General features: G+C 40.9%; 1 protein-coding gene across 4 annotated transcripts in view; it reads right to left on the bottom strand.

The window, feature by feature from the left end:
- Window positions 1–23,842, bottom strand: part of UBE2F (ubiquitin conjugating enzyme E2 F (putative)) — a 75,158-nt gene that overhangs the window by 28,592 nt on the left and 22,724 nt on the right. For all 4 annotated transcript variants that reach the window (XR_010122914.1, XM_063648180.1, XM_063648181.1 and 1 more), the window contains one exon: window positions 19,013–19,078. Coding sequence is in view for 3 of the 4 variants with exons in the window: in XM_063648180.1 (XP_063504250.1) it covers window positions 19,013–19,078 (66 nt within the window). In the remaining variant the exon portion in view is untranslated. The remainder of the gene's footprint in view (window positions 1–19,012; window positions 19,079–23,842) is intronic.

Raw genomic sequence — 23,842 nt, 5'->3', positions numbered from 1 at the left:
TAGTGGACTCACTGAGAATGTCTGTAACTACATGTGCACCGTGGCCCACAGCACAGTATACAAGTCCAGGACAGGCCAATTCTATGTTACTATCGTCCATGGCTGCTGGGGCTGAAAACATGGTATTTCTCAGACAACTAGGTTTTAAAATACAGTAATGAAATGCAACTGAGGGAAGTTCCTGGCACTCAGCTCTCAATCAGCCAGCCTGGCCCCTGCCCCACTGTTACAATTAGAGGAATTATCCTCCTCTTTCCTTGTGTTTTAGAGCCCACTCCTCACTACCTTTGAGGAACCATACTCCAGTGTCTTCAGGATTACTGAGAGCCCTGGGAAAACAAACCTTTCGAAGGGGTATGTCGGCACAAATCACTGTGAAAGAATCTATTTCTAGATTCTAGATGGCCGACATCCACATATGCTCTGTCTGGTAACAAATCTGTGGACAACGCCCTTGAGGCCAAGGAGTCATGCCAGCTCTCCATCCCACCTCCTCTTTTACAACCTTCTTCCCCCCTGTAAAAAAAAGGCCTACCTCCCATCTCTCCCTGTACTAGAATGAACTGCCTCGAGGAGTGGACATTCCCAGGGGACAAAAGTACCAGTGACGCACTGATAAGGGTAAAGCCACCTCAAAGCGACGCATTAAGGTAGGGTTGTGCTTTTCCCTATATTTGCTTTTTCCCCCACCACTGTGTCTCCATTCGCTTTTCCCTATCTATAACCATTTCTTTCTTTTTTAAAATTATTTATTTATTTTTGAGACAGTCTCATTCAATTGCTCAGGCTGGGGTGCACAGCTCACTGCAGCCTCCAACTCCAGGGCTCAGGTGATCCTCCCACCTCAACCACCCAAGTAGCTGGGACTACAGGTGTGTGCCACCACGCCCAGCTAGTTTTTTGTAGAGATGGGGTCTCACCATGCTGCCCAGGCTGGTCTCAAACTCCTGACAAGTGATCTGCCCATCTTGGCCTCCCCATAGTGCTGGGATTACAGGCATGAGCCACCACACCTGGCCTATACCCATTTCTGTAAAGGACAAAGCATCGTATTATAAATAGTATGTGGTGGTTCACGCTGGAGTGTCTTGGGTTCAGACACTGTGGAGTCTGATGGCAGGGATGATGAAAACTTCATTTAGTAACTTCAAACCCTAGACCACTGTAAAAGCAGGCATTACCCCTTTGAGAGCCAAGCAAAGAGGATGCCAAGAAACAATAGCCATGGTGCCTTCCTCCACCTAGGGCACCAGCTCCATGTCTCACCTATCTAACTAGGAACCTCCAGGAGCTCAGAGTGAGATGGCTGTCAGAGGCATATTCTTAGAATGAAAATGAAGTAAAACTTTTGCCTGAGGGAAAGAGTCTGATTTCGCAGACTAGTTTGACAATTAATGTATATGGCAGATAGTTTTGATAAACTGAATGGGCTGAATCTGGAGCTCCAAGCTTTGGGTGAAAATAGGAAGAATGTAATAAGATTTAAAAAATACTACATTGGTGTACATATTAGTATGTTGAAATTAATAATACTGCTGTTTTTCTCAACTCTTCCTCAGCATTTCCAGCAAAAGCCTGCAAAGCTGCTCTGAAGTGAAGAGTGACAGATGTAACTATTCAGGGTAGAAAAGCATTCTGATGTCCCTGCAGCTGACAGGGATTGGTAAAGTGATTCTGGTGGACACTTCAGAAACTGAAGCAAAGGACTCCAATGATTGAGTGACAAAGCCTTCTCCAAGTCAGGTGGCTTCCAATTCTCTACTTTCAACAAAATGGAAGAAGGAATCTAATCTAATAGTCAGTGGAAAAATCATGAAAATACTTTATATGACGACAGGCAAGGTGACTCATGCCTATAATCCCGGCACTTTGCGGGGCCAAGGCAGGTGGCTTCCTCGAGCTCAAGAGTTTGAGACCAGCCTGAGCAACATGGCAAAACCCCATCTCCACAGAAAAAAAAAAAAAAATTGCCAGGTGTGGTGGTGTGTGCCTGCAGTCCTAGCTACTTGGGAGGCTGAGGTGGGAAGATTGCTTGAGCCTGGAAATTTGAGGCTGCAGAGAGCCATGACTGTACCACTTCACTCCAGCCTGGGCAACAGAGTGAGACCCTGTCTCAAAAAAAGAAAATACTTTGTATGATCTTTGGCCTTTAACTTTGAAGTCCAAAGACAAAACGGCACAGCCATAACAAGACACCTTCCATGCCCATCTAATCTACTTATTTATGTGAACAAGCAGTCCTGAGTGTTTATATCTATAAAGACAAAATAATGGAAGAAAACTGGTATCAGACTTTTGTTTCTAGCATAAAATAATATTCATTCACAAATGCATCACTTTAATCAGGGAAAATGCTAACAGTAACCCCATCATTTTCAGAGATACACTGCAAGTGAAATGTTTAATTATCATCAAAATTTGCTTAAATTCATTATTCATTACACAAATAGTTGATGAGTGCCCACCATGTGCCACACACAGTTCTAGGCCCTGGTGACACATCAACAAGAGATAATTCCCGCCCTTATGAAGCGTATATTCTAATGGAAGGGAGAGAAAATACATAAATTACATAATAGAAGGAGTAGAAAGTGGGAAGAGGCTGCAATTTTAAGCAGGGAGGTCAGAGAAAATGACGACTTGAAGGAGGAGGGTACTGGGGTGAAGGACACTCCACGCAGATGAAACAGGGTGGGTACGGTCAGAGGCCTAGTATGTTCCATGAACCCTGCAGAAGCCAGTGTGGTCAGAGAGTGAGGTGGAAGAAGAAGACCTGAGCCCGAAGAGGGAGCAGATGCAAAGGGTGTTGGGCCCTGCAGGCCCCTGCATGTAGCTGGCTCTGATTCAGAGTGAGATGGGGCCATGAAAGGGGTCTGAGTAGGGGAGGGACAGGAGCATATAAATGGATCACAGAGCAGGAGCCCAGTTGTGATTATCTGTTGTAATCACCCAGGTGAAAGATGGTAATAGTTAGGATCAGGGTGGGAGCAGGTAAAGTGGACAGATTTTGAAGGCAGCAACACCAGAATTTGTTGACAGATTAGGCACGGAGGGAGGAGAGAAGGAGTCAAAGAAGATCTTTGACCTTGCAATGGAAAAGGCAGAGTTGCTACCATGAAGATAAAAGGACTGCAGATGGCACAACTGTGTGAAGTTCAAATCAGACACATTAACTTGAGATTTCAAGTTGGCATCCCAGTGGAGGTGCTGAGTGGGCAGCTGACAGATCATTCTTGAGTACTGGGAGAGGTTGGATAGAGAGGGCAGTTTGGGAGCCATTCAGGGTAAAGCATTCTGATGTCACAAGATAGCCAGGACACCAGGGAACTGACTACACAGGTCCAAAGACAGGATGAAACCTTGAGGTTCCCCCACTTTGACGGGCTGGAAGATGAGGCAGAGGACAGGCAGCCAGAGACAAAGAAGGAAAAACTAGAAGCAGGAGCCTGTACAAATAACAACTGCAACAATCGTTCAAAAGCAAATGTTTAAAAGCAAATGTTTAACACTTAAGAGTCTTAACAGTTATAGGAACTTTTCAAATAGTGAGCTCTGGGCTGGGCACGGTGGCTCACGCCTGTAATCCCAGCACTTTGGGAGGCCAAGGCAGGTGGATCATGAGGTCAAGAGTTCAAGACCAGCCTGGCCAACATGGTGAAACCCGTCTATATTAAGAATACAAAAATTAGCCGGGCATAGTGGCGGGTACTTGTATTCCCAGCTACTCGGGAGGCTGAGGCAGAAGAACTGCTTGAACTCGGGAGGCAGAGGTTGCAGTGAGCCAAGATTGTGCCACTGTACTCCAGCCTGGGCAATAGAGCAAGACTCTGTCTCGGAAAAAAAAAAAAAAAACAAATAAATAAAGCTCAATCTATCTATCTACCTGTATATCTAGTTACAGAAGAGTATAAAAAAATTACAAAATACTTATAAGCATAAAAATGTTTACATTAGGGTGCAATTCGAGGGAACAAGTGGAATGAAAACATGAGTGCCGGGAGAAAAACTAGCAAAGGCTTTCCAGCCAGTGAAGTAGAGCTTATTCACGTCAAAAACAAAAAAACAAAAAAACAAAAAACTGTGATGATGGGCATATCTGTGGTGGTGGGCATATTTGTGGTATTTATATTCTATACTGGAAACATTTCAAAGAGTAATATAATACTTTCATTTTTAAATGTCAATATTTACAGCACACTGGAAGTGATATCCTATGCAAACTTTAAACTTAAAAGGCTCTGATCCATCTCAGATCAGACTGTTGAAAGAGAAGAGACAGAGACAGATGGTGGAGAAGAGGAAGTGAGTGCGAGCAGAGGCAGGAGCAGGACAGACACGGGCACCAGGGAGCGGGCAGGACTCTGGGATGCAGGGCTGCAGACAAAGGCACAATGACAGCTATTGTATAGAGATGCTGAGACTTAGAGGAAAACATGAACATAATGAGGAAAGAAATGGACGGTTAGGGGGAAAGCACCAAATGGAACGTCAACAGCTAGAAAATACAGTATCTGAAATGAAAAATTCACTGGATGTGCTTAACAGCAAATGAGACATTGCAGAAAAAGAAACTATCCAAACTGAGGCACAGAAAGAAAAGTGAACAAAGCCTTGTGACCCAATGGAGGTATAATTTACATGTAGAAGTAATCTATATGTAAGACATATATGATATATATATATAAACTAGAGTGCCAGAAAACGATCACAGAAAAATATTTAAAGAAATGTTGGCCAAATTATTTCTAAATTGGATGAAAACTATAACTCACAGATCCAAAAAGCTTAATAAACCCAAGTTGTGATAAAAAGAAAAAACCACTTCAAAGCACATTATAATCAAACTGCTGAAAGCAGTGATAAGGAGAAAATCTCAAAAGCAGCCAGAGAATAAAATGCACATCGCATAAAGTGGAACAAAGAATCACCACTAACTTCTAAGGAAAAAATACAGAAGGCAGTAGAATGACATCCTTAAAATGCTGAAACTGTCAACTTAAGAATTCAACCTTCAGCAACACTGATAGAATTCATCACAAGCAAATCCGCACTACAAAAAAATCTTCAAGGATGTTCTTTAGGCAGAAGTAAAATAACACAGAGGAGAAATCTAGATCTACAAAAGGGAATGAGGGTCATAAATGTTAAGTATGTGGAGACATACATTTTAAAAACAGACTGTGTAAAGCACAGATAATATATTCTGGGTTACAACATATGTAAAAGTAAAACAAATGAGAACTATAAAATAAAGGTTGGGCTGGGAAATGGAAACATACTACTGTTTGTCTAAGCTTCAATCTTAAACATCAGAAAAAGAAGAGCAAATTAAACTGGAAATAAAGAGGAGGGAAATAACAAAGACATGAGCAAAATTCAAAAAACGGCAAAATCAATGAAACTAAAAGTAGGTTCTTTGCAAAGATCAAAAAAAATTGACAATCTTCTCACTAACCTGATCAAGAAAAAAAGACAAAAATTACAATATCAGTAATTAAAGAGGAGACACAACACAAACTCTACTGAACTTAAAAGGATAAGATGATACTAAGAACATTATATCAATAAACTGAAAAATGCAGATGATATGAGCAAATCCCTTGAAGGACACAAATTAGTGAAGCCCACTCAAGAATAACCTAGGCAGCCCTATATCTATTAGAAATTGTGTTTATACTTAAAATCTTACCACAACAAAACAAAATTCCAGAGACAGGTGGCTTCACAGGTGAATTCTACCACTGAATAAAGAATTAATAGGCCAGGCACAGTGGCTCACACCTGTAATCTCAGTACTTTGGGAGGATCACTTGAGCCCAAGGTTTCGAGACCAGCCTGGGCAACATAGTGAGACCCCCGTCTTTACAAAAAATAATTAGCTGGACATGGTAGTGCATCTGCCCACTACAGACGGTGGGCATCTGTAGTCCCAGTTACCTGGGAGCCTGAGGCGGGAGGATTGCTTGAGCCCAGGAGGTTGAGGCTGCAGTGAGGCGTGATCATGCCACTGCACTTCAGCCTGGGCAAGAGAGTAAGACCTTGTCTAAAAAAAAATTAACTAATTAATACTAATTCTACACAAACTCTTCCAGAGAACAGAACACTTCCCAATTCAAAGACCAGAATGCATTACCTTGACACCAAAATTAGGCAACTCATTACAAAAAAAACTACAAATATCCCTCACAGACAGGTAAGGATTTGTAAAAATTCTTAACAAAATACTAATATATCAAACTGAGCAATATATGAAACCATTAACACATAATACATGATGAATTACGGTTTATCTCACAAATGCAGCTTTGGTTCAACATTTGAAAAATAATTTATCAGTGTAACTTACCTTATCAACAGACCAAAACAGAAAAACCGTTATGATCACCTCAGTAGATGCAGAAAAAGCCTTTGACAAATTAAGCATCCATTCATCATTGGCCATTTTTGGTTTGGGGGGAAAAAAGCATCCATTCATGATTAAAAAAAAATACATACATACATACATATACATATATATGTATATATGCAAACAAGAAGTAGAAAAGAACTTCTCAATCTGATAAAGGGCATCTGCAAAAACCCTATAGCAAGGCCGGACTCAGTGGCTCACGCCTGTAATCCCAGCACTTTGGGAGACCAAGGCAGGCAGATTACCTGAGGTCAGGAGTTCGAGACCAGCCTGGCCAATATGGTGAAACGCCATATCTACTAAAAATATAAAAATTAGCTGGGCATGGTGGTGGGCACCTGTAGTCCCAGCTACTCAGGAAGCTGAGGCACACGAATTACCTGAACCTGGGAGGCAGAGGATATAGTGAGCTGAGATCACACCACTGCACTCCAGCCTGGGCGATAGAGCAAGACTCTGTCTCGAAAAAAACAGACAAAAACCCTACAGCAAACCATACACGTAATGATGAAAGACTGATAGCATCCCCCTAAGATTAGAAACAAGCCAACCGGGTGCGGTGGCTCACGCCTGTAATCCCAGCACTTTGGGAGGCAGAGGCGGGCGGATCACCTGAGGTTGGGAGTCCGAGACCAGCCTGACCAACATGGTGAAACCTCATCTCTACTAAAAATACAAAAATTAGCCGGGTGTGGTGGTGCATGCCTGTAATCCCAGCTACTCAGGAGGCTGAGGCAATAGAACTGCTTGAACCTGGGAGGTGGAGGTTGTGGTGAGCTGAGATCATGCCATTGTACTCCAGCCTGGGAAACAAGAACGAAACTCTTTCTCAAAAAAAAAAAAAAAAAAAGGAACAAGCCAAGGATGTCCCTCTTACCACTTCTATACATGATTGTACTGGAAGTCTTAGACAAGAAAGTAAAGCAAGAAGAGGAAACAGAAGGATACAGACTGAAAGGGAGAGATAAAATTGTCTTTATGCACAGATGGCATGATAGTTTACATAGGAAAATCTACAGAATCCACAATACAACTACTACAATGAAAAGCAGGTTTATCAAGGTTGTAGGACACAAGGTCACTACACAAAAATCAGCTGTATGTTTATGTACTAGCAACAGAAAACTGAAATGGAGATATAAACCATGTTCATGGATTAGAAGATGTGATAATTAAGATGACAATTGATATGGTTTGGATGTGTGTCCCCTCCAAATCTCATGTTGAAATGTGATGCCCATTGTTTGTTTGAGGTGGGGTCTGGTGGGAGGTGTCTGGGTGATGGGGCAGATCCCTTATGAATGGCTTAGTGCCATGGTAATTAGTGAGTTTTTACTGTTAGTTCATGCAAGAGTTGGTTGTTTAAAAGAGTCTGCATCTCTTTTGCTCCCTCTCTCACCATGTGATACGCCGGCTCCACTTTGCCTTCCGCTAGGATTATAAGCTTCCTGATGCCCTCACTAGAGGCAGATGCCAGCACCATGCTTCCTACACAGCCTGCAGAACCATAAGCCAAAATTGGCCTCTTTTCTTTACAAATTACCTGGCCTCAGGTATTTCTTTATAGCAATGCAAATAAACGAACACAGCAATTCTCCCCAAATTGATTTACATTAGAGTCAATGTAGTCCTAATCAAAATCTCAGCAAGTTTTTTGCCAAATTTGACAGGCTGATTCTAAAGTGTATGTGGAAAAGTAAAGGAACAAAAATCACCAAAATAATTTTGAAAAAGTAGAAAAATGTTGAAGGAGTCAGAGGTCACATGATGGGATTTCAAGACTTACTATAAAGCCATAATAATCAAGCAGTGGTATTTGTACAAGTGTAGATGTACAGAACAATGGAATGGAACAGAGTCCAGAAGCAGACCCACACACATAGAGTCATGTAATGTCAACAAAGGTGCCAAGGTAAGTCAATGGGAAAAACCCTCTTCAACAAATGGTGCTAGAAATGGACAATGCAAAAAGAGATAGAGAAAAAAAAAACCAGAAAACTACACTCTTCTCTTGTATAATATGTGAAAATTAACTCAAACTGGATCACAGACCTAACTGTAAAACCTAGAGCTATAAAACTTCGGCTTTTAAAAAAATAAGGCTGGGCATGGTGGCTCCTGCCTGTAATCCCAGTACTTTGGGAGGCCAAAAGTTGGCTGATCACTTGAGCCCAAGAGTCAAGACTAGCTTGCGCAACATGGCGAAACCCTGTCTCTACAAAAAATACAAAAATCAGCCAAGTGTGGCAGCATGTTCCTGTGGTCCCAGCTACCTCAGGAGGCTGAGGCAGAAGGATAACTTGAGCCCAGGAGGTGGAGGTTACAGTGAGCCATGATCGTGCCACTGCATTCCAGCTGGGGCAACAGAGCAAGACCCTGTCTCAAAAAAATAAAATAATTTTAAAAATAAGAGAAAAAATCTTTGTATTTCTTAGACAAAGATTTCTTAGGACACAACAATCACAAACTATTCTTACTAGTTTTGCATTGCTGCTATAATAAATTTCCACAAACTCTGTGCCTTGAACAATACAAATTTATTATCTTCTGGAGGCCAGAAGACCAAAATGAATCTCACTGGGCTAAGATCATGAAGTTGGCAAGGGGGCACTCCTTTCTGGATGCCCCAGAAAAGGCTGTCTCTTTGCACTACCAGCGGTCAGAAGCTGCCAGCATCCAGGGCTCATGGGCCCTTCCTCCACCTCCAGAGGCAGCAGTGGCAGGTGAGTCTTTCTGCCAGTGCCTCACCTGCTTCCTGCTTCCATTGTCACATCACCTTCTCTGGCTCTAACTGCTTCTCTCTCCCTTTCCACTTTAAGGATCCCTGTAATTACACTGGGTCCACCTAGAAACTCCAGGACAATCTCCCTCCCTTAAGATCAGATGACTAGCAATCTTAATTTATCTGCAACTCTAATTCCCTTTTGCCATGTAACATAACACATTCAACAGCTTCCAGGAATTAAGACATGGACATCTGTTAGGGCCATTATTCTGCCAACCACATTACCACAAAGAAAACAATCATAAGTTGGATATCCCCAAATGAATTTAAAATACATGGTCTTTAAAAGACAGTATTAAGGAAATAAAGACGAGCCATAGACTAGGAAAAAACATTTATAAAGCACATCTGATAAAAGACATATCTAGGGTAAGGAACTCTTGAAATCCCACAATAAGAAAAAAAAACTTATTTTTTTTTAAATGAGCAAAACAGTTGAGCAGACGCATCTCCAAAAAAGAGACAGTTATTAAGAAAATGCAAATTAATACCACAATTAAATACCACCATGTAACCATTACCATGAGTAAAGTTTTTTAAACTAAATGCTGGTGAAAATACAGAGCAACTAGAATCCTCATACAGTGCTGGTGGGAACACAAAATAGTACAGCTACTTGGAAAAAACAATTTTGTAGTTTCTTATAATTTAAGAAAACTGAGAGCAACTCAAATGTCTACCATTTGATGAATGGATAATCAAACTGTGGTACACCCATACAACTGAAATAACAATAAACACAACAACGTGGATGAATGTCAAAAGCATTACACTTAAGTGGGAGAAGCCACATACAAAATGTTGCATACTGTTTGGGTTCATTTAAATAATATCCTGGTAAAGGGAAAACTATAGGGAAAGAAATCAGGTCGATGACTGCAAGGGGCTGGGGATGGAGAGAGGATCTACAAAGTGGATCCAGGCAACTTTTTGAGGTGATGGAAACTTCCTGTATCTTAATTGCAGCAGTGGTTATGTGAGTGCGTAGGTCTGTCAAAAGGCAGAGAGCTGTCTACCTAAGAATGGTAAACTTACTGTATGTAAATTATAGCTCACTAAACATGATTCTTAAAAAAGATAAAAAGCCTGTGCCACATAAAAGACACCATCAGGTGGAATGGGAAACTTAAAGAGTGGTGGTAATTTTTTAAATGCCAAAAAACTTAAGATTTAAATACTATGTCATTTTTGGAGATTTTATACACACTATATACATTTTTACTGGAGACCACCAGAATCTGTTTTTGCCCATGGAAATGAATGGTTTTTAAAACAATTCATATCATACTCACTTCAGGAAGCCTGAGCATCCCACGAGAGAATCTGACTTGGAGTTACGTTTAAGGCAGGGGACAGACCAGTGTGAGAACAGATCAGGTGTCTCTGTATCAGATGATGGGGTGGCCTACTCAGTAGGCGCAGTAAGCAAAGAAGCATCACACCAGCCAAATTCTTGGAAGGAGCAAGGAGAGAGCAGTGAATGTTCTCCTGATGAAAGTTAAGAGAATGCTTTGGCAGATAACTGACATTTTAAGAGCTCATATCACATTTCTATTCTACATCGCAAGAAAATTGGCATCTGTATTTTTAAGATTATTTGAAAGAAAAGATTCTACCAAAAAAAAAAAAAAAACACTGTGCTTCTTCAAATTTATCCCCCTTATAATGTTTATCTCCATACTAAAATTAAAAATCAAGCTAGAAAGAAACAGGGATGAGAGTATAAATTTTATGTGTCTGAAACCTTTACATATTAACAATAAACTACATGTAAACTACTACATGGTCAGGATGTTGGTCAAGGCAATAGGTCTCCTCCGGTGCTCTACTCCATTTCCTTATCTTCTTACATGTCCATGACTATTTAAATGTTGTTCCAAAACATTCATGCGTCAGCCGGGCATGGTGGCTCACGCCTTTAATCCCAGCACTTTGGGAGGCCAAGGCAGATGGATCACTTGAGGTCAGGAGTTCGAGACCAGCCTGGCCAACATGGGGAAACCCTGTCTCTACTAAAAATAAAATAAATAAATAAATAAAATAAAAATTAGCCAGGCATGGTGGTGCACACCTGTAACCCCAGCTACTCAGGAGGCTGAGACAGGAGAATCGCTTGAACCCAGGAGGTGGAGAACGCAGTGAGTCAAGATCGTACCACTGCACTCCAGCCTGGGTGATGGAGTGAGATTCCTTCTCAAAAAAACAAAAAAACAAAATGTTCATGCATGGAACCAACTCGGGTTTCAGGTTTACCAACTGTAATTCTTTGCTCAAAAATTGGAATATTCTGGCCAGGTGCAGCGGCTCATGCCTGTAATCCCAGCACTTTGGGAGGCCGAGGCAGGAAGATCACCAGAGGTCAGGAGTTCGAGACCAGCCTGGCCAACATAGTGAAACCTCGTCTTTACTAAAAATATAAAAATTATCTGGGTGTGGTGGCACATGCCTGTAATCCCAGCTACTCGGTAGCCTCAGGCAGGAGAATCGCTTGAACCTGGGAGGCAGAGGTTGCAGTGAGCTGAGATTGTGCCACTGCACTCCAGCCTGGGCAACAGAGCGAAACTCTGTCTCAAAAAAAAAAAAAAAAAAAAAAATTGGGATATTCCTTTATTACACATTCAGAAACTTCTCCTTCTATAGCTCCAAAGCTCTGAAACAAACCAAACATGATGGGGATAGCAGATAAATCCACTAAATGTTTATGACTCAATGTAAGCTGCACGTTTATTATCATGTATCAGGGAGTTTTTATAAATTAAAATTTCAAAATAAGAAAACATCAATAATCTAATGACTGATACATTCTTTTTTGTTTTGTTTTGTTTTTTGTTTTTTGTTGAGATGGAGTCTTGCTCTGTCACCCAGGCTGGAGTGCAGTGGCGCAATCTCAGCTCACTGCAAGCTCCGCCTCCCGGGTTCACGCCTTTCTCCTGCCTCAGCCTCCCAAGTAGCTGGGACTACAGGCGCCCACCACCGCACTCTGCTAATTTTGTTTTGTATTTTTAGGAGAGACGGGGTTTCACCATGTTAGCAAGGATGGTCTCGATCTCTTGACCTCGTGATCCGCCCGCCTCGGCCTCCCAAAGTGCTGGGATTACAGGCATGAGCCACTGGGCCCGGCCTAATGACTGATACATTCTAAAACAAATTTAGAGGAATACACACATAACTATATAAGATTTATAATCTAGCTATAGAAGTCTCTAATCAGAATTTTTTCTATATGTAATATCAATAAAAACCCTTTAAAAAAAATCACATATCTGATAAAGGATTCATATCAAGGTATATAAGGAAAGCTTGCAACTTAATAAGACAATCAGGCTTGGCGTGGTGGCTCACGCCTGTACTCCCAGCACTTTAGGAGGCTGAGGTGGGCAGATCACCTGAGGTGGGGAGTTCGAGACCAGCCTGACCAACATGGAGAAACCTTGTCTTTACTAAAAATACAAAATTAGCCGGGCGTGGTGGCGCATGCCTGTAATCCCAGCTACTTGGGAGGCTGAGGCAGGAGAATCGCTTGAACCAGGAAGCGGAGGTTGCAGTGAGCCGAGATTGCACCATTGCACTCCAGCCTGGGCAACAAGAGTGAAACTTGATCTCAAAAAAAAAAAAAAAAAAAAAAAAGACAATCAATCATATTTTTAAATGGGCAAAATATTTGAAGACTCACTTGAACAAAGAAGATATACAGGTAGCAAACAAGCAAATGATAAGATCACCATCACCAGTCATTAGGGAAATGCAAGTTAAAGTTATAATGAGATATACACCTACTAGAATGGCTAAAATTGAAAAGAATGACAATACCAGTTGTTGGTAAGAATATAGAGAAACTGGAATTCTCATTCATTGCTAGTAGGAATGCAAAACTTTGGAAAACTTAATGGTGGTGGTTTTATAAAGTTAAACTTACTCTTACCACATGGCCCAGTAATTCAACTGCTTTGTATTTACCCAGAAGAAATAAAAACATACTGGCAAATGAAGACCTGCACATAAAAATTTTTAACAGCTTCAGGTATAATAGCCCCAAAGTGGAAACAACACAAAGGTTTGTCCACTGGTCAACAGGTAAATAAACTGGTATGCGTCCATACAACAGAATACAATTCAACAATACAAAATACAGAATACTGATTAACAACATGGGTGAAACTCAAAAACATTACGTTAAGTAAAAGAATGTAACTTATATCTCAATCAACATTACTTTTAAAAACACTAAAATAGATATATACACACCAATGATCTAGATTCTACTTCAAGAAGCTAGAAAAAGTAAAGTAAAACCAAAGTATTAGGAAGGAAATAACAAAGAGCAGAAATAAATGAAATGGGCAAACAATTGAGAAAAAAGTTCTTTGCAAAAATCAACTGCATAAACCTTTAGCTAACATGATCAAGAAAAATGAGAAGCCACAAATTACTGTATCAGTAATGAAAAAGGAGACATCAATATAAGTCTTACAGATATTAGTAGGCTAGTAAGAATATTCTGGGCTGGGCGCAGTGGCTCACGCTTGTAATACCAGCATTTTGGGAGGCCAAGGCGGGTGGATCACGAGGTCAGGAGATAGAGACCAGCCTGGCCAACATCATGAAACCTGTCTCTACTAAAAATATAAAAATTAGCTGGGTATGGTGGTGTACACTTGTAATCCCAGCTACTCGGGAGGCTGAGGCAGGAGAATCGCTTGAACCTGGGAGGTGGAGGTTGCAGTGAGCTGAGATCGCACCACTGCACTCCAGCCTAGGCGACACAGCGAGACTCCGTCTCAAAAAAAAAAAAAAAGAACAACATCAAAATACTTCCATCTATGAATTTCAAAATAAGTACTATATAAAGCTATGACAATTAAAACAGTGTGGTACGCGCCTAAGGGTAAACACAGACCAATGGAACAGAATCAAGTCAAAAAAGCAGAACTACACATATACAGTCAATGCTTTTTGGTCAAGGTATCAAGGTAATTCAATGAAGAAAGGAAAGTCTTTTCATTGAAACAGCTGGATATCTATAAAGTAAATCTGAACCTCTGTCTTACTCCATATACAAAAATCAATTCAAGATGGATGATGGACCTTAACATAAAACCTACAATCCTAAAGCTTCTAGGAAAAAAACCTCGGGTAAGCAAAAATTTCTGGACAGGACATAAAAGGCACAAACTATTAAAAAACTGATAAACTGCACATCATAAAAATTAAAATTTCAGCCAGATGTGGTGGCTCATGCCAGTAATCTCAGCACTTTGGGAGGCCAGGGTGAGCGGATCACTTGAGGCCAAGAGTTTGAGACCATCCTGGGCAACACAGCAAAACCCCGTCTCTACTAAAACTACAATGGGTGAAACTCAAAAACATCACGTTAAATAAAAGAGGCTGAGGCCTGGGAATCGCCTGAATCCGGGAGGCAGAGATTTCAGTGAGGTGAAGTTGCACCACTGCACTCCAGCCTGGGTGACAGAGCAAGACTCTGTCTCAAAAAAAAAAAAAAAATTCCTCCTCAACAAAAGACAGCATTTTTAAAAATGAGCAGAAAAGTCAGAGAACGGGAGAAAATATTTGCAGCTCACGCATCTGACAAAAGACTTGTATTCAGACCACAGCACAAAATAAAAAGATTTTTTAGGGCAAAAGACTGGGGCACTTCAGAAAGGACGATGTATAAATGGCCCGTAAATACATGAAAAGACACTCTACATCATCTGTCACTGGGAAATGCAAATAAAAACCCCAATGATATACCATTTCACACCCAAATGTTGATATATGTGTAGAACAATGGAAACTTCTCATACAGTGCTGGTCAGTGTATGGCACAGCCACAGTGGAAAGTTTCTTAAAAGGTTAAACATGTTATCTTTCCCATGACTCAGAAATTCCACTCTTAGGTAGAATTAAAGAGAAAGGAAAACTATGAACACGAAAAGCTTGTAAAAAAAAAAAAAAAAAAAGCTCACAGCAGTCAAACCTCATAGCTTTTGGTTTATTGATACTAGCCAAAACCTAGAAACTACTCAAATGTCTATCACTAGGAAGATAAATTATGGCATATTCATTAAAATTCCATAAAAAGGGAATAAACTACTGATTCACACAACATGTGTAAATTTAAAACTATGTTAAGTGAAAGAAGTCAGAGACAGAGTACATATATAAGATTCCATTTACATATAAAAAATTCAAGAACAAGCAAAACTAATTTATGGAAATATAAATCAGAAAGGAATTTTGGATGGTGGTGTGGGGGGCAAGGAACAGGCTGCAAAGAGGCAGAAAGAAACTTTGGGAATGATGGAAATGTTTTTCATCTTTATTGGGGTTATGGTTACATATGTGTATACATTCTCCAAATGTAAGCTATACATTTCAAATTAGTACATTTTATTGTTTATAATTTTATACTTCAGTAAAACTGATTTTAAAAATTTAAATTTAAATTTTAAAAATTGTCATTGTTACTTAAACCCATGTTCCCGTCAGCCTAAAACCATCACCACCATCACAGCAGGGCAGGCTGAGGTGACCTCCATCAACATGTCAGTCAGGCCACTCACTGAACAGGTCCAGTTTTTCAAACTGTCCCACTAACTTCCCAGAAGCCTCCATGGGATATTTCAGGCTATCTTTTAAGTTTTTGTTTTGTTTCATTTCACTTATTACTACTTTTTCTTGTTTTGTGAGATGATGTGGACACTTTTTTTCTAAATTCGGTCCCTTTCTTTTCCCCATCACCAAATTACATTTCCATGTTTTTCTCTAAAGAGTGTATTTATTCCCAAGCATGAGCAACCATTCCAAAAACAAACAAAACTATCAAAATGTTAGCAAGTGTGAACAGGAGCCAGATAAAGAGGTGTGAGCTGAAAATGCAGACGCAATTCTTCCACTCTTGACCATTCTAACCCTCAGATCATAGATTTTAGTGAGTTTTCAGCCCTAGCTCCAGGATTACTGGCTACAAATAAGTCCATTTCAAAATCATTTTATTTCATATATTGTTAAAACTTTACAACTTAGACATATCACTGTAATTTGTTTTCAATATGAGGAGGAGCATGATTCTAAAATTTTTTTTAAAAACCATGATATGAGGCAAGTTTTTCCGGCTGGCATATCTCGGCCACACTTCTCTTAATAATCAAAGGGCAGGCATCACCACAGCTTTCTAATTCACAGACATCACAAAATAAGGGCATATACACAGTATCTAAAAAGCATGCCATGCACAGCTCAATGTTAATGTCCCTGAAGTACACTTATTAAAAATATGAATGTTCAGGCATTAAGTATTTACAGGTACCAAGACACAAGTTACTTTTTATTTATTTATTTATTTATTTTGAGACAGCTGTCGCTCAGGCTGGAGTGCACTGGGCCGATCTCAGCTCATTGCAACCTCTACCTCCTGGGTTCAAGCAATTCTCCTGCCTCAGCCTCCTGAGTAGCTGGGATTACAGGCACGCACCACCACCACGCCGGGCTAATTTTTTTGTATGTTTAGTAGAAATGAGGTTTCACTATGTTGGCCAGGCTGGTCTCGAACTCCTGACCTCAAATGATCCACCCACCTGGGCCTCCCAAAGTGCCGGAATTACAGACATGAGCCACCGGGCCCAGCCACAAGTTACTTTTTAATCTGATGGAACAATGAATACAAAAACTGTAACAATTATGCTCCATTTTCAAGGACAATTCTAAGACCAACATCAAAGATGCTGTCATATACACAATAATCACAACGTTAAAGTGATTCAGTAAAAAATTTCAGTAAAAAAATAAGGGGGGCTGGGCGCAGTGGCTCACGCCTGTAATCCCAGCACTTTGGGAAGCCGAGGCTGGCAGATCACCTGAGGTTAGGCGTTTGAGACTAGCCTGGCCAACACAGTGAAATCCCATCTCTACTAAAAATACAAAAATTAGCTGGGCATGGTGGCACATGCCTGTAATCCCAGCTACTCAGGAGGCTGAGGCAGGAGAATCACTTGAACCCGGGAGGCGAAGGTTGCAGTGAGCCCGAGATTGCGCCACCGCACTCCAGCCTCGGTGGCAGGGTGAGACTTGGTCTCAAAAAAAAAAAGGCGGAGGGGAAGCGGAGAAGCAGCATTTATCCATACTTGTCAGAAACCCAATCACATGACAATAAAGAGCCTGGAAAAATCAACAAACATCTTTGAGTGGCCAAGGACCACAAAGCCCATGCTTGGGATGGGCAGAGCTACAGAATCCCTGATAGCCATTGAAAATGCCCTAGAAAGGCAGATGAAAGAAAATATTTTACTATAAACACACAAGTCTGAAATTAGGAAACAGAGAACCAATCTTAATCACTACAATGATTTCTAAGAACACCCTACATTACTTAACAGAATAGTAAATGATGTCCCCGTAACAGTGACTTTGAGTCACCAAGAAAGCATTAGAGTGTGCTCAATACCTCTCGTCAAAAACAGCACAATATGCAATGTGTTTTAGGAAGGCAGCCAAAGGATCGTTAGAGTTTTCATCATTTCACAGTTTAAAGCCCTTCACTACATTTATCTATAGATGTCAGGCATGTGGAACACTCTGCTTTCTAACGATGGTGTTCTATTTGGCATAAAGTACAGCTAATAGAAAAAACAAGAAAAAAGAAAAAAAAAATCTAATGATGATGTTCTAGCACTAACTCCTACACCCAAGTTCTCTCCTTATCTTAGAAGGGTCAGTAGCAGACTGATTTACACTCCCAGAACCCCCAAGTCCTCTCCTTATCTTAGAAGGATCAGTAGCAGACTGATTTACACTCCCAGAGCCCTTCGTGGGACCATCACACAGATAAAATGGAATGTTTTTTAAGTTTTCAAGCATATTTTGATATTTTGAAACCAGGATTTCTTGTGCTATTATTATCAAACATCTTCCACAGAAAAAGCCCATCCTACCTACAGAGAGACAAGGCCGGGACTTATTTGTGGGTTCATTGCCACCTACCAAAATCCTGTATTCTTTTCCACATTTTAATTAGCTAGTGACTAATAATTCTCAGTTTCTCACTACCTTTCCATCCCCCAAATAAAATAACACCCTATATTTCCACCACCAAACATCCTTCCCTCTTGCTAATTCCCCACAACAGCATCGACCGGTTGCCACCCACTGTCCAACATAAACACCAGTGGGTTGTGAAGTGTGGGAATCTGCAGCTCTTGGAGCTGCACTGTAACTAGAAAATATACAAGTCCTCCTCTTGCTGTCTACTTTGACCAAGAAGAAATATGTTGCCATGCTGGGGCAGCTTAGGGATTAGACACTTATCAGTCTTACTGAGGACAGCTGGTAATCTTCTGTCTGCTTCTGTGTGCCAGACCCTGGGCTTAAGTGCTTTACCCACACTATCTGTTTAATCCTCACAACTGTCCTATGAGATAGGTCCTATTTGATCCCACTTTGTAGATAGGCAGGCTGTGGCTAAAAGGTTAAGCAACTTAACCAAGGTCACACTATTCCTACGTAAGGGAAAAGGATTGGAACCCACTTATGACTTCAGAGCCCACACTCTTCACTATACACCAACTGCTTCAGCTGTCATTAGCTTTAGTTACATTTATACATCATTATTGAGAGTGTACACTGAATGCCTCAAATTCACTTTAATATGCTTTATTTCATTCACTATGAAGTATATATCTTATCTTCATATGAAATTGTTATTAATGTGTTAATTTTTTAAAAGCTAGAGGACAAACCAAAGCAAAGATTACAGGTTTGGGCAGCCTTTATCATTTGCTGTTTGAAATCACTTTAATACTTAAGTTATGTAAGAATATTACCTGGGGTTACTGTTAGCTGAAAACAATGAAGCTTGTTTGGATCAGGAAAATGCACTTTACATGTACCTGCAAAAGAAACAGCACATCAGGAAGGTCTGGCAGTGAGCAGCAGTCCATATGTTGAGGCTAACCTTTGAACACATGTAAAGTTAGCGGTGCTACAGGGATTCGTATGGTTTACGGAAAGCTGGTAGATCTCCCTCACTATTTGTCTGATAATAATCGTGCCAATACTCTAAAATTGCAAACCAATGGTTTCTGTCATGTGCTTTTCTCCTTACAGTCTTTTACTAGTTAATTCCAAATAGAGATGTTTTCCTTCAACCTTTAAGTGGTCACTAAACCATTTATTTCAAGAATGATGCTACTGTACTTTGACAAGAAGAAACCATATCTCAGGGAGATTAATATATGCAGGCAAAGGCTAACTAAACACGAAAAAACCAGGAAAGAGCCCAGGTCAACTCTGTTGCCCTAGGACCACAGACATTCAGTCACCATGGTAAATGGAAGTTCTTTATAAAGAAGGGTGCTGGCCGGGCTTGGTGGCTTACGCCTGTAATCTCAGCTACTAGGGAGGCTGAGGCAGGAGAATCGCTTGAACCCAGGAGATGCAGGTTGCAGTGAGCCAAGATCGCACCATTGCACTCCAGCTTGGGCAACAAGAGTGAAACTCTGCCTCAAAAAAAAGAAGAGTGCGCCCAGGACTTAGCTCCCACCCAGCCAGAGTTTACCATAATATTTTGTCTTTTTAAAAAATACCTTTACTACCTAAGTGGTAAATCAACTTGCTTTATTGGTAAAATAATGCTCTATAGACCCAGATGGAAATGTTCTGTGCCCACTGGTCCAAATCATAAGAGGCCTGAATCAGGACAAAGTGTTCCCCTGGGAGAGAAGCCACTGGCTGCTGGTGCAGGCCAGGGAAGTTGATTGTATCCCACCCATCTCCTTCAAACAAATGACACACAGCTAATTACCCACTGGAAAAATACCCAAGGAATATGGAAGGAATATATATAGAAATTTTCTACATCTATAAAATCAAAAAATACTATGCTAAACTTTTTTTTAGACAGGGTCTCACTCTGTTGCCTGGACTGGAGGACAGTGGCATGATTCCAGCTCACTGCAACCTTTGCCTCCAAGGCTCAGGTGATCCTCCCACCTCAGCCTCTTGAGTAGCAGGGACTACAGGTGCACACCACCACACCTGCCTAATTTTTGTATCTTTTGTAGAGACAGGTTTTCACCATGTTACCCAGGCTAGTCTTGAACTCCCATGCTCAAGTGATCCACTCACCTTGGCCTCTGAAAGTGCTAGGATTACAGGCATGGGCCACCACACCAGGCCTATGCTAAACTTCTCAGTTCACCACTGGTGGTGAACTAAACATGGAAAAACCTAGGTCAAATTTCTACTCTGTTCTCCTAGCACCACAGACATCCACAGTCACCACAGCAAATGGAAGTTAAAAAGAAGAGTGCTGGCCAGGCATGGTGGATCACGTCTGTAATCCCAGAACTTTGGGAGGCCAAGGCAGGAGGTTCATGAGGTCAGTAGTTTGAGACCAGCCTGGCCAACATGGTGAAACCCCGTCTCTACCAAAAATACAAAAATTAGCTGGGCAAGGTGGCGGGCGCCTGTAGTCCCAGCTACTTGGGAGGCTGAGGCAGGAGAATTGCCTGAACCCGGGAGGCAGAGGTTGCAGTGAGCTGAGATCACACCACTGCCCTCCAGCCTGGGCAACAAAGCGAGACTCTGTCTAAAAAAAAAAAAAAAAAAAAAAAAAGTGCTGCCCAGGAGTTAGCTCCCACCCAGAATTTACTACGATATTTTGTCTAAGTTTTTAAAGTTTTTTTAGAAGACTTTTAAAAAATGTGTTTAAAGTTTTCTTACAAGTTCCACCAAAAGTATTTGCTTAGTTTGACAATGATAAAAATTTTTATCGAAAACAGGACAATTCAAATTTCTACTCAGAGGTGACCTTAGAGACGATCTAGTCCAACGTCCTCAATTAGGAGACATAAGTAGAAGGTCCAGAGAGGTTTGGTGACTAGCCCAAGATCATACAGGTTATCAACAGAAGCAAGGTTAATTCCTACATTAATAACTAGTTCATGACTCCTTCCCCTACCTCATGCCTCATTTCCTTTCAGTACTTAATGACCATGTTAAGACATGGGACACCTGTATATACAAACAACAAATAACACAGGACTGTTTGTGGGGTTTCCTTTCCAGAGTGAAAACTGTCTAGAAAAGCAAGAAGCAGTCTTAGAGATAACAATGTCACAGTCCTTACTTGAGAAATAAAGAAACTGGAGCCAAAGAGTTCAAGACTTTCCCCAAAATTACACATTTAGAACTATGTGTGAAATACTTAAAATGGGCTTTATTCTTCCTAATCTTAACTTGCAAAGATAAATGCCATCCTTCTAGTGAGTTCTAAGTAACAAAAACATATAATTCTGACTTGGGAAATGTTTCAATGATTCACTGAAGTTGGCATCATGTATTTGTTTTTAATACCTGGCATTCTCCTTTGTTTTAACAGACAGATGCGGAAATCAATAGCTCCAAAAAAGCTGGCCCATCAAGAATAAAGAAATTATTGGCCGGTCGCAGTGGCTCATGCCTGTAATCCTAGCACTTTGGGAGGCCAAGGCGGGTGGATCACCAGAGGTTAGGAGTTCAAGACTAGCCTGGCCAACATGGTAAAACCCCCTCTCTACTAAAAATACAAAAAATTAGCCGGGTGTGATGGCGCATGCCTGTAATCCCAGCTGAGGGGCAGGCTGAGGCAGGAGAACTGCTTGAACCCGGGGGGCAGAGGTGGCAGTGAGCCGAGATTGTGCCACTTCACTCCAGCCTGGGTGAAAGAACATGACTCTGTCTCAAAAAAAAAAAGAAATTATCAAAGTGGATTAAAAACCAATAAAACTATGCCAGGCGCAGTGGCTCACGCCTGTAATCCTGACAAAACCCCGTCTCCACTAAAAATACAAAAAGCAAGACTCTGACTCAAAAAAAAAAAGAAAGAAAAGAAAAGAAAGGTTAAGTTCTAAAAAAAAAAAAAAGTTAACAGGTTTTCGTTCTAGTTCAATGCACTAATGCACTAGAATTAAGCTTTTTATCTACATGTAGGCATGCACTATCTGAGCCTCTAATATTTCAGTCTATCTGAAAGAAACATTTTAAATTTTTTTGCAGAGAAACCGCTACAAACTTGCATGTACAGAGCTCCAAACTAGTTCTGAATAGTTACTAAGTGGTACTGATACAAGGCAAGTTATTTTGTTTGCCTTTGTAAATATTTTAGAAAGATAATAAATAGATAGTAAAGGGTTATTCATTGGTGGCTTCTTGTTTTCTCTTTAGAATAATGAGACATACTTTTGGAAAGCACGGCTTACTTGAATAAAATGATATAATTTCCCCTCTTTCATTAGGAGAGAAGGTAGGGAGAAAGAACGAAAGAAGGGGCAGGGAGCATGCTGTCTTTTTGTCTGACACCACAGCCATAGGGCTGGGAAGACGTGCCATGCTTCTTTCAAACCTAAGGTATGCAGTTACAATCCTGATTTGAAAGCCAGTCATAAAATTTTCTTGTTTTTAAAGTACACTCTATGGGTTAAAAACCAACAATCTCTGTAAGATATGTATCACGGATGAAGGAACCATTTATAAGTGGGACCTTTTCTGTGGTTTTGGTTAAATGTCTACATGTGTTGGCCATGCACAGTGGCTCGTGCCTGTCATCTCAGCTCTTTGGGAGGCCAAGGTGGGAGGATCACTTGAGCCCAGGAGTTTGAGATCAGCCTGCGCAACACAGGAGACTCCATCTCTACAAAAAAATAATAATTATTTTATTTTACTTTTTTGAGACAGTCTCGCTCTGTCACCCAGGCTGGAGTGCAGTGGCGCTATCTTGGCTCACTGCAAGCTCCGCCTCCCGGGTTCACGCCATTCTTCTGCCTCAGCCTCCCGAGTAGCTGGGACTACAGGCGCCCACCACGACGCCTGGCTAATTTTTTGTATAAAAAATAATAATAATTTTAAAAAATTAGCTAGGCATGGTAGCATGCACCTGAGGTCTGAGGTCTCAGCTGCTCAGGAGGCTGAGGTGGGAAGATCATTTGAGCCCAGGAGGTTGAGACTGCAGTGAGCCACACTCATGCCACATTGTACTCCAATTTGGGCAACAAAGAGAGACCCTGTCTATTTAAAAAAAAAAAAAAAAAAAAAAAAAGTTTACATGTATATACAGGCTCAAGTTGGGGGCCTGTGGGAAGATAAGATGAGAGTGGAAAGCAGAGGGATTATTTTATTTTATTTTTATTAGGAAAATGTCCTAATAAAAGAGTATAACGAACCCATCCCCCAGCTTCAACATTTTGCCAATCTTGCTTGTCTATCCTGCCCCCACACAGTTATTTGTCTATTGTTTGTCTTCCTGTAGCATTTTAAAGCAAACCACTTCATCTGTAAATACTTCAGTGGATAGAAAGATAACTTTTTTTTCTTTTTGAGACAGTATCACTCCATCGCCCAGGAGTGCAGTGGCGCAATCTCAGCTCACTGCAACCTCCGCCTCCTGGGTTCAAGCAATTCTCTTGCCTCAGCCTCCTGAGCAGCTGGGATTACAGGTGCATACCATCACAACTGGCTAAATTTGTACTTTTAGTAGAGACAGGGTTTCATCACGTTGGCCAAGCTGGTCTCGAGCTCCTGAGCTCAAATGATCCACTCACTTCAGCCTCCCAAAGTGTTGGGAATACAGGCGTGAGCCACTGCACCCAGCCAGAAAGATAACCTTTTAACAGAAT

This window comes from Pongo pygmaeus, chromosome 11 (genome assembly GCF_028885625.2).
Source record: "Pongo pygmaeus isolate AG05252 chromosome 11, NHGRI_mPonPyg2-v2.0_pri, whole genome shotgun sequence".
Classification (NCBI taxonomy): Eukaryota; Metazoa; Chordata; class Mammalia; order Primates; family Hominidae; genus Pongo; species Pongo pygmaeus.
Note: the sequence above shows the minus strand (reverse complement) of the source record. Positions and strands in the feature narration are given on the sequence as shown.